Below are 13,071 nucleotides of genomic sequence, written 5' to 3'. Positions count from 1 at the left end.
AAAAAGACACTCATGCTTTTTGCTATATGACAATTAATAATCGTGATCACAAGCTCCTTTTTCTTTTTTCTTTTTTTTTTGCTTAACTATAATTACATATAATTATACATCCAAGAAAAGACTTATGTAGATTGTTTAGCTACGTTTCTGATATGCTATTTGTCTTTTTTATTTTACACCTAAAAGTTTGTTCTTCTTCTTTCTTTTTTTTTCAATATTCAAATTTCAAGGTGATTTTCACCGGTTTCTTGAAACAGTGGTATGATATAATTATTGTAAGTGCAGACAGTGTCATAGTCATCCTTTTGTATCCCCATTTATTACCCCCCCTTTGTCTTTGTCTTTTGCTTTTTTTTCTAAAATAATAATAATTTAGTTATTTATTTTCTTCCTTTGTGTTTCAGGATCACTGCAAAATCCTCTTAATTCCCTCTCTTTGCTACCATACCTTCCTTGCCTTTTGTCACTGAATTTTTGCAGGCCCCGTCCTCCCACCCCATCCCTGTTCTTCAACTAATAGGGTTTTCTCTTTATAAACACCCACATTCCACTCTCATACATATATTAATAATATAACCCTAAGTGAATTTTTCATCTTTCTGTTGCTGCATAGTCTTCCTCATTGGGACAAAATAGATCATTTATCAAAGGGTTTACAGGAACCTACTCAAGGGGAATAAAGGTATACCTACACCTCTCTCTATATGCGTGTGTGTGTGTGTTTACACACATAGATAATATTTGTAGCATGAAAAGGATATACTATGGTCGAATCTTTTGGAAATTTTTGTGGCCTTTAAGCATGGGATATATGGGAGGGTTTTGGTTCAATTTTATGCAATTGTTTCTGCATGCTAATGTAATATGTTATATATGTTTTCCTCTTTTTTTCCCTGAATTTTGTCTTTGTTTTTCACTCTTGGTTTTTTTTTTTTTCTTTTGGCTACAGTTTAAGCTGAAATTTTCTGACAGTAGTCTTTAAATTCAAAGAAAGCTGTTTGGCTGGCAGGTCAGGAAAAAAAAGCAAAAATTGTTTTTAAGAAAACCGCAGAGAGTGTTTTTTTTTTTTTTTCCTTAAGCAATTTCTCATGGAATCTCGATGATACCTAACCTAGTGGTTTTTTTCTCCACCAAGTCTTGATAATATTGAATTAGAAGCAAACCCTTTTTCTTCACAGTTGAAAGTAAGTGAACCATTAGAATTTAGTTAGAGTTAGATGCATTAAAATTGTTGGTTGGCAGTGCAGATCAAAGAAAATGGCATCTTCAAGCTATTCAAACCCACCATGTGCAGCCTGCAAATGTTTGAGAAGGAAATGCATGCCAGATTGTATATTTGCACCCTATTTCCCACCAGAAGAGCCTCAAAAATTCATCAACGTTCACAAGATATTCGGTGCAAGCAATGTTAGCAAATTGCTAAATGATGTGCCGCCCCATCAAAGGGAAGATGCAGTCAACTCCCTCGCCTATGAAGCTGAGGCAAGGATGAAAGATCCTGTTTATGGCTGCGTTGGAGCCATTTCGGTCCTTCAAAGACAAGTTATGAGACTCCAAAAGGAATTGGATGCAACAAATGCTGATATAATCCGCTATGCCTACAACGAAATGCCACAGCCGCCGCAGCCACCAGCAGCATCCCAGTATGGAGGAAGGAGAACAGCCGCCGGGCATGGCAGCTCTGGGGGTGGTTCTTTCGATCAAAATTCTGGGTTTTATTATCCTTCTCAGTGGAATAACAATGACCCTAGTGGAGACAATGAGAGTGGAAGCATGTGAGAGTTTGTTAATTGATTAATATTAGTATATCATGTCATTAATTAATAAGCACATCAAGATTTGATATATGTAATATATATATATATATATATATATATATATATAGGTTGGGATTGGAAGAGCTCCTATTTGGCTGGCTCTAGGGTTTTCTCTAGTTATGGAACTTGACAAAGGGACCATACATGGATATTTTTTATGATATGCAAATTACGTCTCATGGAATGTAATTGTTAGTGTCTTGTGAAAAGTAATTTCGATATTTGATATGTGGCTATTCTTTCTGTTTGAGCTTTTTTACTCATATGTTCAATGTATGCATACATTTTATTTTTATTTTTTATGTATTTCAAAGTTGAATATATGTAGAATATGAATACTCCAAAAATAGAAATAAAAATAAAAAGCTAGACTATAGTATGCCTGTTTTGTTGCCCTAATTAACAATCATGTTATCATATCCTGTACTAATATATATGATCCCACCAATCTTCCATAGCTTCGTATTTTGTTTATATATAAGTTTATGTTATTAGCAAATGCATATTCCTTTTATGTTCTCAAACATCATATTTTGCTTCATTTCCTGTTGAAGTCAATTTCTACAATCAGATTTTATTTTCTTGCTTATGGCAAATCATATACTTCCCAACCATAAAATATTTTTCTTAATCAATCTGCATATAATGTATATATTCGGATTGATTACATCCAATAATAAGTTCGAGTAATATATATGATTATTTACACTGTTAAACTTATTGATGTAACATTTTAAAATTTAAAAAAATAGTATAAAATAATTTATGCTATATTTGAAGCTATATGAGAATTCTCAAATTTAAGCAAGCAAGAGCATATAGGCATAGAAGCTAAGTGTGAAGAAAGGGAAAAAGGAAAAGGAAAAGCTTGTTTATCATATATTAATTAAAAGCTTTATTAAACACACGCCAAACTCTCAAGCCTTGATTTTTCCATAAACGGATAGTAAAATAGTAAGACTGTAAATTTGTTGACTTCCTCCGACCAATAATTTAAAAAAAAAAAAAAAAAAAAAGAGTAATGTAAAATTCCCCCACACAGTCATTATCTGAAACAGTGAGAAGGTACAGGTACCTAGCTTTGTAGGAAGAATAAAAGGGGGTTGTTTGCCCATGTGGAAGGTACGTGCTCCAACAGAATATTAAATTGCATGTAAGATGTTTCTTTAAGTCTGATTTTTATTTTCTCAAATTTGTGGCTTTTATTTTTCACATTTTCAAATCATCCATGTTTAGACCCCTCAATCAACAAATTTTACTGCTGATTCACATGTTGTGGAAGTTATAAATAGCCACCCATTATCATTATTTTACTTTTTAAATTAAACAGATTCTCGTCCTTCATTCTTTCTGGGAAGTTAATTAACCATAATATCCTAATCATCAATTATATCTTATCCAATCAATTTAAAACTCAAATTTTAATATCTGCAATCTGTTTACTATTTAAATCTACTTAAGTCTCTTTTGGTTTGAGATGAGTTGCAATAGTTTTTAGTTCCTAGAAAATGAAAGGCAAAATTTTGGATTCTGAAATTCTCTCCCATGTTTAAGACAATGATTGAGTTTTATAATGAAAAAAAATAAAAGAATAAGATGATATATGAAGAAGATGAGAGCTCCCTTGGAGGGATTAGCACATGTGGCCTTATGCTTGATCCCCAACATTACTTATTGGCTGGTCTGCAAGTATTTGACATAGTGGACTAACTTGTACTTATATTAACCGATCTCATAAATATTTGACAATTAACAAATTATTAGTGTAAGAAAATTAAACTCCAAATTTCATATGATAAAATGCCTCAATTAAGTTACTAAAGGGTTATGGGGGAAGATGTGGCCTTCTACTCAAATCACATCTTCTTTTTTAAGAAGAAAAGCGGGTGGTTTGTGTTACTTAACTTCTATCTTTTATCATTTTTATTTTTTTCATTTCTGAATCTAACATTAATAGATATACCGAATATGGAGAATAAGTCATTGAGTTTACTTAATAGATAACTTAAAGAAATCAAAACAAAATAAATAAAATTTTAAATAACCAGTGTCTTGGATATTAGTTAGTTATTATATTAGTTTTATTGTATGTATAATATTATTTTTACTAAAGTCAAAAATAATGCACTAATTGGACACTAATTTTAACATTTCATAAAATAAAACTCATTTTTATATTTTCTAAATTACGCATAAAACTAATTAAATTGAAAAAATTAAGCGTTTAAGTATAATTCAAACTCCTGACTAACAGTATCAACCAAATTGATAAATCTATCGGTTCATAAAATTAAAACTTAAATATATATTCTATAAGTAATCAAACTAAACTATCTTAGTAAAAAAAGAGTTTACATACATCCATGTATCATCATTTTCCATGAACTGAAAGTAGAATTTCAATAATGAACTGAATTTTGGTAAACTAAAACATTTTTAAACATCACTAGTTATGGTATAAGATGAGATATAATAATCCGATCACTAGTAACAGTATAATAGTATAAGATAATCAGCAGTAATATAAGATGTCTGGGTGTGGGTTGAGTTCTTTGAATACTGCTTCAGCTAAGGTTTGGTTTTATATATATGGATAGTTGTTTTTATTTAAATTCCATATTTTGATACAAAGGAAGTAATAAAATTGGCTTAAAAATGATGATATGAGGGAAGTTAGTAATTAATTTTGATTGAGATGGGAAAGTGGTGTAGTTGGGATGGAAAAGGGAAAGCATGGAACAAAGAAAAGCAGGGTGAGAAAAGAGTGGGGGGCGGAATATTTGGGGTTTTTGATGAAAGGGGAAACTCGAAAGATCCTCTCTGTCTTTGAATGACATGCAAAGCAAGAAGGCAAGCCAGCGTAAACTCGGAAAAAAAGGCTATATATAATATATACTAATATAAAAAGAAAAGGTTGATTGAGTGATGCAGCTTATTCAGGCCATAAGGGTCCTCTATTTCTTCCACACCCAGTACTTTCACTAGTTCAAACATCTTTCGTTTTCAACTTGGCATTTTTGCAAGGGCCACCACACAACCGCCCAAGTCGGGGAAAAAACACACAAAAAGAGGATCAGAACTGACCCAACACCTCCAAAACCAAAGACACCTCTATTCCAATTTTACTAATGCGGTGTTTTTCTTTTCTTTTCTTTTTATCTGATTGATTGATTGATTAGACGTTGCTTTCTATGGGGCAATTGAGGTTGGGTGTCCAATGCTCCTTGCGCTGCTGGTAGTCTTCTCATGAATTTGCGTTCAAATAAAAGTTTTAATGAATGATAAATATAATACATATATAAGAGGCTATACTCAGTGTGTTTTGAAGTTTGAGGATAGAACCAACAAATTATTCACACGTGAAAGGTTAGGTCATTGCACATGTATACCCCTCCCCCCCCCCCCCCTTTTGTTTTGTTTAACCTTTTCCAAGTCGACCGGTCCAGTCCCTACCAAAGGCCATTGGGATTCTCATTCGACAATTCCCCGTCGGCTTCGGGTTGGTGGGTGCGATAGCGTTGTTAAGGGGTCCAGCACCCGCACGTTCGCTCCTCTCTGCTCTACTATTTCTCTGTTTTAGTTTTTTTTTTTTTTCATGTATATTTTTAGCCCCAGGAATTGCCATTTTATTTACCGTCCACACACATTTCGTGGATAGGTGACGACTATAACAGATATCTAAGATTGGATCACCCGCCCCACTGGAATATGACTTAACCTGAAATACATACATTTCAACTTTAAAATTTTAATTATAAAAAACATATAATTATTACTACCTTTCGAAGCAATTGGCGAATGTTATCTTCCTATTTAATATGTTATCCAAATATATCATTAATCAAAAATCAACGCTTCGTTATTAGAATTAAAACAGTCCAATAGGTCACCATCTACAGATGTAAAAGCATCAATTCTGCAAATCGAATATAATGTAAAACTGAAATGGGAATCAGGTCCCAAAGATTTTTCATATAAAAATTTCAAAGTAATCTCAACAGAAATGTTTTCTTTTTACTTTAATCCCTTTTAGTCCTACAAAAACTAATCTCCAAAGACCATACAATGAATTTGCCACTCAAGTAACGGTTAACCTTGTAGTGGCAAATTAAAGATCAGAAAATTCCTTTTTTTTTTAAACCCATGTCCCAAAGCATCAAACAAGATATACTGGGTAAAGAAAAGAAGAAATTTCAGTAATTGAGAATGCGAGATTGAAAACTAGAGATCAATAGATTGAACATTTTACCTCACTGTACAGATCCGAAAACAGCTCCAGTCCTTAACATGCGTCGCCTTTAGGTGACTCTTTCATGCAAGACGATGGGGATGAGCTATGCTCTGAAACTTCAGGCAATGCCATATTCTCCACAAAACTCTCGCCTTCTGAATTCTTAGATTCCTTATCACCTGAAGCAATGACTTCCGGGGAGACGCTGCATTCTAATTCTCCTTCTGTCTGGACACCAGCTTCTAAAGTCCCCTTCGGTGTAGAAGATGAATTTTCTTTGCTACTAGGGTCATTGCTAGAATTGCTAGATTTCAACCATGTAAATTGCAAATTATTGCCCTGCCAGCATTTACCATTTACGTATGCCCTTTCAGCTGACCGGCGTGTGCCATAAGTTATAACAATGGAGCAATTATTCATTGCTTCTGATCCCATATCATTATCATTTTCCACATCTTCTATCTCCACGGCAGAAAGATCACCATATTGTAAGAAGTGCTCCTTCAGAACATCAACCTAATTGACAGACACAGAAAAGCCAATTGAGTAAATGACATTGACTCAAAGACCTTTCTATTTTGATAGAGAGGACAGACATGTGCCTAGCATTTTAGGTAAATTTGAAAGCCAAGAACAGCCCCTCAAAAAGAGCCATATTCCAACAATATGCCCAAGGGACAAGAATGTTTGGGTAGAGAAGATAGATACAAATATATATCAATTCTCAATATCATGTAAATAGCACAAAAATACATTAGATGACACATTATTGTGTTCTAGATCATAAAGCTCTCTATTCACTATCACATGCCTTATGCTATGCCTTTCACCCTTGGAATGATTCATCATTGAAATAACAAGACATGCTAAGAAGACCCATTGTTTGTGAAATGTGCTTCTTTTACCTTTTTCTCGAAATGGAATAAAAGAATAATCAGGTAAAATCCATCCTCATAGAAAGACGGAGCAAATACAATTTTCTCAGAGGAAAAGAGAGAGTGACTCACATCTGCAAAACCAGAAGGCAAAGGTGGAATAACTCTAAAAGCAGTAGGCCGGTTGTCTAATTTGTATTTATTCATCAAGAATGGATACCCAGTAGGTGCTGATGGACGAGATTGCTGCTTTGAGCTCTTAGACTCCTGCAATGACATAGTGGCATTTGATGTTGGACCATGAGACCCAACATTCTCTGTTGATTTGTTTTTATCTGTCATCCCGACAGTGCATGGTATTGTTGTAGGTGCACCAGGTTCAGACAAACTTGGAGTTGAAGCTTTTGCAGGATCAGCTGCAATTCCCACCTTTTGCTTCTTAGCAGCTTGCTCAGTTGGTAGATCACCTTTGACACCAGAAGACTGCAAAAGGTTACCAAAAATGTTAAACCAGTGGTGGATAATACCCAACATTTATATCCAAAAACCCTCAGGTTCTGTTTTCATGACATCACCATTCTCACTCAACTCGTTTAGCATGTGCATGTAGTCAAAGTACTGGTAAATAAAGGCATGCATCTCTGACAATGCCCAACACCACCAGTAAAGTTTTTCAGGAATTAGCCACAGTTCTACAGCAGTCTGGCTGATTAAAAAATACACTGAAAACATGCAATTGCTGAAACGATTGCTACATGTAACAGTTATTAGCACATGTAAAATTACTGAAGAAGCAGATATTAGGATTATGGTACGCAAGAGTAAAGAAGTTCCCAATACTTGTTTTTGAAGTTTGTCCAACTGGCGCCTGAAGTCATTCCGCTTCTGCTCCAGCGTTTCCTGCTTCTTGCGTAGTTCCTCTTTCATCTGCTCTAGAGTTTCTAACTTTTTCTGCAATGGAAGTTGAACCTTGGGACCATTAACACCAGATGGCTTAGGGGAATTCACAGAAGGTACAGCAGCACCGTGGACAGCATTGCTCTTCTGAGCAATAGGTTGAAGGTTATCCTTCCCTCCTCTATTAACAACAGGCTGCGCTGGAATAACAAAAACCGTTGGACCGCGTGAAGTTACTGTTACACTGCTTCCACTGTTTATGCCATCATCAGGTACACTATCCCGATTAGCCCACCAGAGCTTAATAAAGCGATTACCCATAACAGCATCAGGAGCCTTCAGAGCAGCTTCAGCCTCTTCCCTCCTTGAAAACTGGACAAAGGCCCGTTCACTATTTTTCGGAATATAAATGTCAATAACCTCTCCAAACTTACGAAAATGAGAAAGAAGAGCCTCTCTTTTGTTACTTTTCAGGGGAATCCCGTTGACAAACAGTGTACGAAGTGCCTTCTGAGTTGGTTTTCGGCTATTATGCATACTATCAGTCTGCGATTTGAATGATGTATCCATAAATTTGGAGCCATCATCCTCAGTGCTGATCCGCTTTACCTGACAGGAAGTGCCTTGAGAGCTGGGAAACGCTTCTTGGTCTTCTTTGGTTTCATTCTCAGGATAGGCGGACTGTGCGAGATCAATTTTCTCTTTTGTGTCTGTTCTACTTCCTGGGCTACCAATTCTACCCCAAACAGACAAACTTGTGCCCTGTGACCCAATGCTTCTACTTGCCAATTCATTATCAGCGTTATCATGTAACCTTCCATGATGGCGATCAGAGATATCACCACTTACAAAGGGTTCTGCTTCATCAATCTTGGGTGAATGTAGTCCTGAGACTGCAGTTGATGCTTCTGGGCCATTGTTATTCCACAAGGGTTGATCAGGATCATATAGATCAGCAACACTTGCACTAGTAGAGCCAGCATATGCACCATTCAAACCCAAGGCATCATCAGTCATTCCAGACTTGCTACTTTTGCTATGTATACCCTTGCTGTTCATCAAAGTGGTTGGAGGAACACTTGAAGGTACAGGTCTAGGTGCAGCAGGTGTTGCCAATAGTTGTGCACTTGGAACTGTAACAGGAAGGTTAAACTGTGACAGACTCTGCAAATCAGAAAATAAGTTACTATTAACTTGAATATATGACACTATAAAAGAAAAATTCGGGGAGCCAGTCCACCAGTCAATATAGATCATGGATAAAATATCAACGATGTGAGAAAAGTCTAATCATAGAGATCGTTATTCATGTAGTACATTAGTCAATACTTAAAGCAGAGAATTTATGTATAAACATAATTTTTCTTCTTTTTTTTTTTTTAAGTAACCCCATACCATCCAGGGGCTTCCCTTCAAGAAGATACTTAAGGATTTGTGTAAGCAAGTAATCTGGCAAGCATGTTACTTTTGTTGATTATGGAATGGTTGAAAGTAAAAAGGGTATCAGTAAACGTAGCAGGGAAAGAAAGGATAGCAGCAAATGAATTCATTAGACAGTAGCGTGAGAATTTAACCTGTATCTGGTAGTACTATAATATTTAGAGTAGAAATATAACAGCAAGGATTTGGTAAATGAACTCAATGCAACAACAATTTAACCCATCTATGGTAGTACTGAAGCATTTTGATGCAGCTAGATTGCCACCAAGCATTTAAAGGGTGATATTAACAGTGAAAATAATTTTTAGCACATAGTTCATCCTACACATTGTTTTGGTAGCTAGAGGAGATAAACCAGATGCACATGGCACGATTTTCTTTATCAATTTCGTAAAATCTCGGGAAAGGCTATAAGCCAAAATGTCTGAATCAAAATAGAAAATAGCAAATTGAATACCTGAACATCTTCAATAACAATACGATTGACACCATGCTCCATTGGGCACATGTCTCCTCTTAGACAAAATCCACGCTCTTCAAAGTCTCTGCAACGTTGGCGAGGAATGCCCATATTCGATGAAGAATTCATAGGTGGCCTCAGCACCCCTGGTAAACCAATAGGATGGAGTGTATCTAGGCCACCATTTGGTATTCCAGGCATCATCCCAAAGGCACCCCATGATGGGCTTTGCGCATTTGAAACATTAGGCAATCCCCTTCCTGCAAAGAGACTTGGAGCAATAGATCCAGGATGAACCATTTGAGAAGCAATATCAATTGAATTGAACATAGAATCACGTTGATTCCAAGAAGAGTTATCCCTTCCTCTACCCCTACCAGGACCAGAATCTCCACTAAATGGTTGGTTTGACCTAACTCTCTGGTTCACATCCACATGTCCTCGGGGTAGTGAAACTAATCCAGGGCGTCTTCTATCAAACTTCGATGTCAAGTCTTTGTCTAGAGGCAAACTGTTATTACTTTTCCAGGTTTCACCTGCTTGAGATTCATTTTCTCTGAAAGGTTGCCCATTTTCAAAAAATTTATTGCCTTTTCTGTATGACTTTGTAAAAGCCGGATCCATAGAATCTGCCTCTAATGATTGAGAACGTGTCTCTCGCCTACGGTGCTTATGGTTGCGATCATCATCATCCTCATCACTGACTTCCTTTTCCTCAGGATCGCTAATACAACCAGGAGGAGAAAGACCACCAAGCTTAGGAGATGAAACTTTCAGCTCCATTGGATCCTTCTGAATAAATAATAAACCCAAATACTTTTATAGCTTGCAGAGTTCCAAACTCTAACCAAATGCAGCAGTCAAACAAGTTGAGACGCAATTAGAAGGAAAACCTATGAATAGGGAAAAGTGTTAAGGTCCAATCAAATGGTTAAAAAAAATTGAAATTTGATGAGGTTTTCATGCTCCACAAACTCGTATCAAATTAATCTTACAGTAAATAATAGCAAAACAGCTATGAAATGCCTTTTCTCACTCAAGATGCTTCAAGGTTATAGTATTAACATATACAATAACTTAAACAAAATAATGAACCACCTATCACCCTCAAGCTTTCCACGATCTTAAAAGTAACTTACAATATTCGACACACCAACAAAAACTAAATCGGATGTAACAACATCAATTTGAACACAAATATCATTGCCCGATAATTGATATACAGAAATTGTGCACCAAACGTTTATTTAATGGCACAAAAGTTCCAATATAACTAAGTTCTTTGCTACAGGCTTCAGAGAAACAAGTTCAATAAAAATCTCCCAACTGCTTAAAACCGTATTTTGCACTTAAAACTATATTAAAACTAATAACGACGAAAATATTAGGTTCGAATTCAGTCGATAGATAAATTAAAGAAATTTTCAGTAAATCCAATTAGATAGATAAATTCTCTAATTAAATTGTAAAAAAATCAGCTAGGTTTCGCAAGAAAAAGATATATAAAAAAGGCCAAACACTAGTGAGCTAAAAGAAAAGAACTTACAGAATATTCTAGAATAATAGAACGGGCAATGTCTAAGGAGCTATTATCCGATTCCAAATTGAACCCGAACTAACGTGGAAATGAGAGTGAAGGTAATTAAATAGGCGATGGAGGGGTATTTCGGGAAGAAGAAAAATCAAGTCGTAGAGAAGAAGGGAAACCGGTGAAGGACAGGATCGTAATAGAGTTACAATCGAGGGTTTATGAGAGTATTTTGGAGGGTTTGAAGAAACTGTGAGAAAATTAAGAAAACTAGAAGGAAAAGAAAACGAGGTTTTAGAGAGAGGGAGAAAGGGAGATAGACGACGGAGTCTGAAAAATAAAGATACAAAATTTATTTGAGGAGAAAGAAATCGAGAAGAAAGAAAAGGATATTTTCGGTTTGTGCCCATATTTTTCTGTATCATACATGTGGCCCCCTTATTTTATAAATTTTAGGCTTAAATCCTTAAAATATTCATCTTAAAATAATTAAAAAAAATCAATTAAGCTTGCAATTAAAATTTGCAATTAATTGACACTTGAAATATAGCTTTTTGTCGAAGCTCATGACGAGCCGTTAACCTTTAACGAGCTCTTAAGTAATGACATGGCAGTTGATCCTTAATAATAATTAACCCTTAATAGCAATTAAGTGATAACATGACAATTGTCATGAAAAAAAACAATTTTATGATAGTTGACTTGACATTTAACTTCGAAAACATGTTGGCATAAAAAGCTTAAGAACGTTTTTTTCTTAATTATTAGATATTATAAAATATTAGTAATGTGTTATAAAATATAAAAATTATAATTTTTTAGAAATTATTGAAAAATTATAAACCTATTATAAAACTAAGAGAATTATAACAAGAGAGAATAGTAAAAAATGAAAAGATGATTCAACTTTCATTTTGATATACAAAAAGCTTATATTTGTCTTATATTTATAGGGTCTCAATTATCGTAAGTTATAAAAAGAGAATTAAGGCACCATATAAATTCTTTAAGGGTTACAAGAGTTACAAGAGGATGAATTTGGGGGGAAGGTTACCCGAATATTATAAAAATAAACTAAAATACCAAAATGGGTTGTTGAAACAATTATGTATCAAAATGATACATTTAGATGGGTGGAGGGTGGTGCATAAGTGGCACCGCCCTCATTTTCTAACACAAATCAGCATAAAAAAATTTATTTTAATAGTGGAGGCTTGTAGATAGGCGACACCCAAGGTAAAATACGACCAAAATATATATACCTGACATGATGGGACAGCACAACCCAGTGATGGAGGACACACAAGAGGCGACACTGGGGTGGCAAGCACAGTGATGGGACGGCTCAAAGCAGGGTTTTTGTTGTTATTGTGTGTTTATGGACCTTATAATGGTCCCCAAGTTCATATTTGGCTAAGGAGTGAAGGAGAATAAAGAGAAGGAGAATAAGAGAAGAAAAAAGAAGGAGAAGGAGAGGGCGAGAAGGGAAGGGAAGGGAAAAAGAAAGAAAAAAAGAAAAGGAGAATAGAGTGAGGGAAGGAGAAAGACAAGGGGAAAAAAAAGAAAAGGAAATGAGAGTTTGTTTTGTTGTTTAAGGAATATTAGATATTTAAGAAAATGTTTTTTTTGTTATAAATTAATGGATTAATGTTAAAGTTTATTTAATTTATTTTTGTTGTTATTATTGTTGATTTAATTCGGATTTAATTTTTAATTTTATTTTTAAGGTATTCTTTGGTTAAAAGAGTTATTAAGGTATATTTGTATTTATTTTATATTTTCATTCATTCTTAATTTATTTTTAATGTTTATTGAAGTAAAAA

General features: G+C 34.9%; 2 protein-coding genes across 8 annotated transcripts; one reads left to right on the top strand and one right to left on the bottom strand.

The window, feature by feature from the left end:
- The first annotated feature begins 362 nt into the window (after nt 1-362).
- On the top strand, nt 363-2,030 carry LOC108459939 (LOB domain-containing protein 25-like). Of its 2 annotated transcripts, none has more exons than XM_017759336.2 (2): nt 363-682; nt 1,248-2,030. In XM_017759336.2, the coding sequence occupies exon 2, from the start codon at nt 1,258-1,260 to the stop codon at nt 1,777-1,779; it is 522 nt and encodes a 173-aa protein (XP_017614825.1). In that variant the 5' UTR covers nt 363-682; nt 1,248-1,257; the 3' UTR covers nt 1,780-2,030. The 2 variants fall into 2 exon arrangements, with proteins under 2 accessions (XP_017614825.1, XP_017614826.1); XM_017759337.2 differs by having other exon boundaries at nt 1,243-2,030.
- Nucleotides 2,031-5,086: 3,056 nt separating this feature from the next.
- LOC108460721 (zinc finger CCCH domain-containing protein 41-like) lies at nt 5,087-11,693 on the bottom strand. 6 transcript variants are annotated; one of them, XM_017760330.2, is made up of 6 exons: nt 11,267-11,687; nt 9,718-10,613; nt 7,764-8,984; nt 7,056-7,406; nt 6,067-6,564; nt 5,087-5,535 (listed from the first exon to the last, which is right to left on the bottom strand). In XM_017760330.2, exons 2-5 carry the CDS (start codon nt 10,501-10,503, stop codon nt 6,100-6,102), a joined length of 2,823 nt encoding a protein of 940 aa, XP_017615819.1. In that variant the 5' UTR covers nt 10,504-10,613; nt 11,267-11,687; the 3' UTR covers nt 5,087-5,535; nt 6,067-6,099. The 6 variants fall into 6 exon arrangements, with proteins under 6 accessions (XP_017615819.1, XP_052882965.1, XP_017615820.1 ...); XM_053027005.1 differs by having other exon boundaries at nt 9,718-10,512; XM_017760331.2 differs by lacking the exon at nt 5,087-5,535 and adding an exon at nt 5,748-5,987.
- Nucleotides 11,694-13,071: the final 1,378 nt, after the last annotated feature.

This window comes from Gossypium arboreum, chromosome 4 (genome assembly GCF_025698485.1).
Source record: "Gossypium arboreum isolate Shixiya-1 chromosome 4, ASM2569848v2, whole genome shotgun sequence".
Lineage (NCBI taxonomy): Eukaryota > Viridiplantae > Streptophyta > Magnoliopsida > Malvales > Malvaceae > Gossypium > Gossypium arboreum.
Note: the sequence above shows the minus strand (reverse complement) of the source record. Positions and strands in the feature narration are given on the sequence as shown.

Coding starts and splice junctions, on each gene's coding strand:
- LOC108459939 (XM_017759336.2), top strand. CDS start 1,258: ATGGCATCTTCAAGCTATTCAAACCCACCATGTGCAGCCTGCAAATGT.
- LOC108460721 (XM_017760329.2), bottom strand. CDS start 10,503: ATGGAGCTGAAAGTTTCATCTCCTAAGCTTGGTGGTCTTTCTCCTCCT. Junction 8,985..9,717: donor TTGTTATTGAAGATGTTCAG/GTATTCAATTTG, acceptor TCTGATTTGCAG/AGTCTGTCACAGTTTAACCT. Junction 7,407..7,763: donor TGGACAAACTTCAAAAACAA/GTATTGGGAACT, acceptor AACCTTTTGCAG/TCTTCTGGTGTCAAAGGTGA.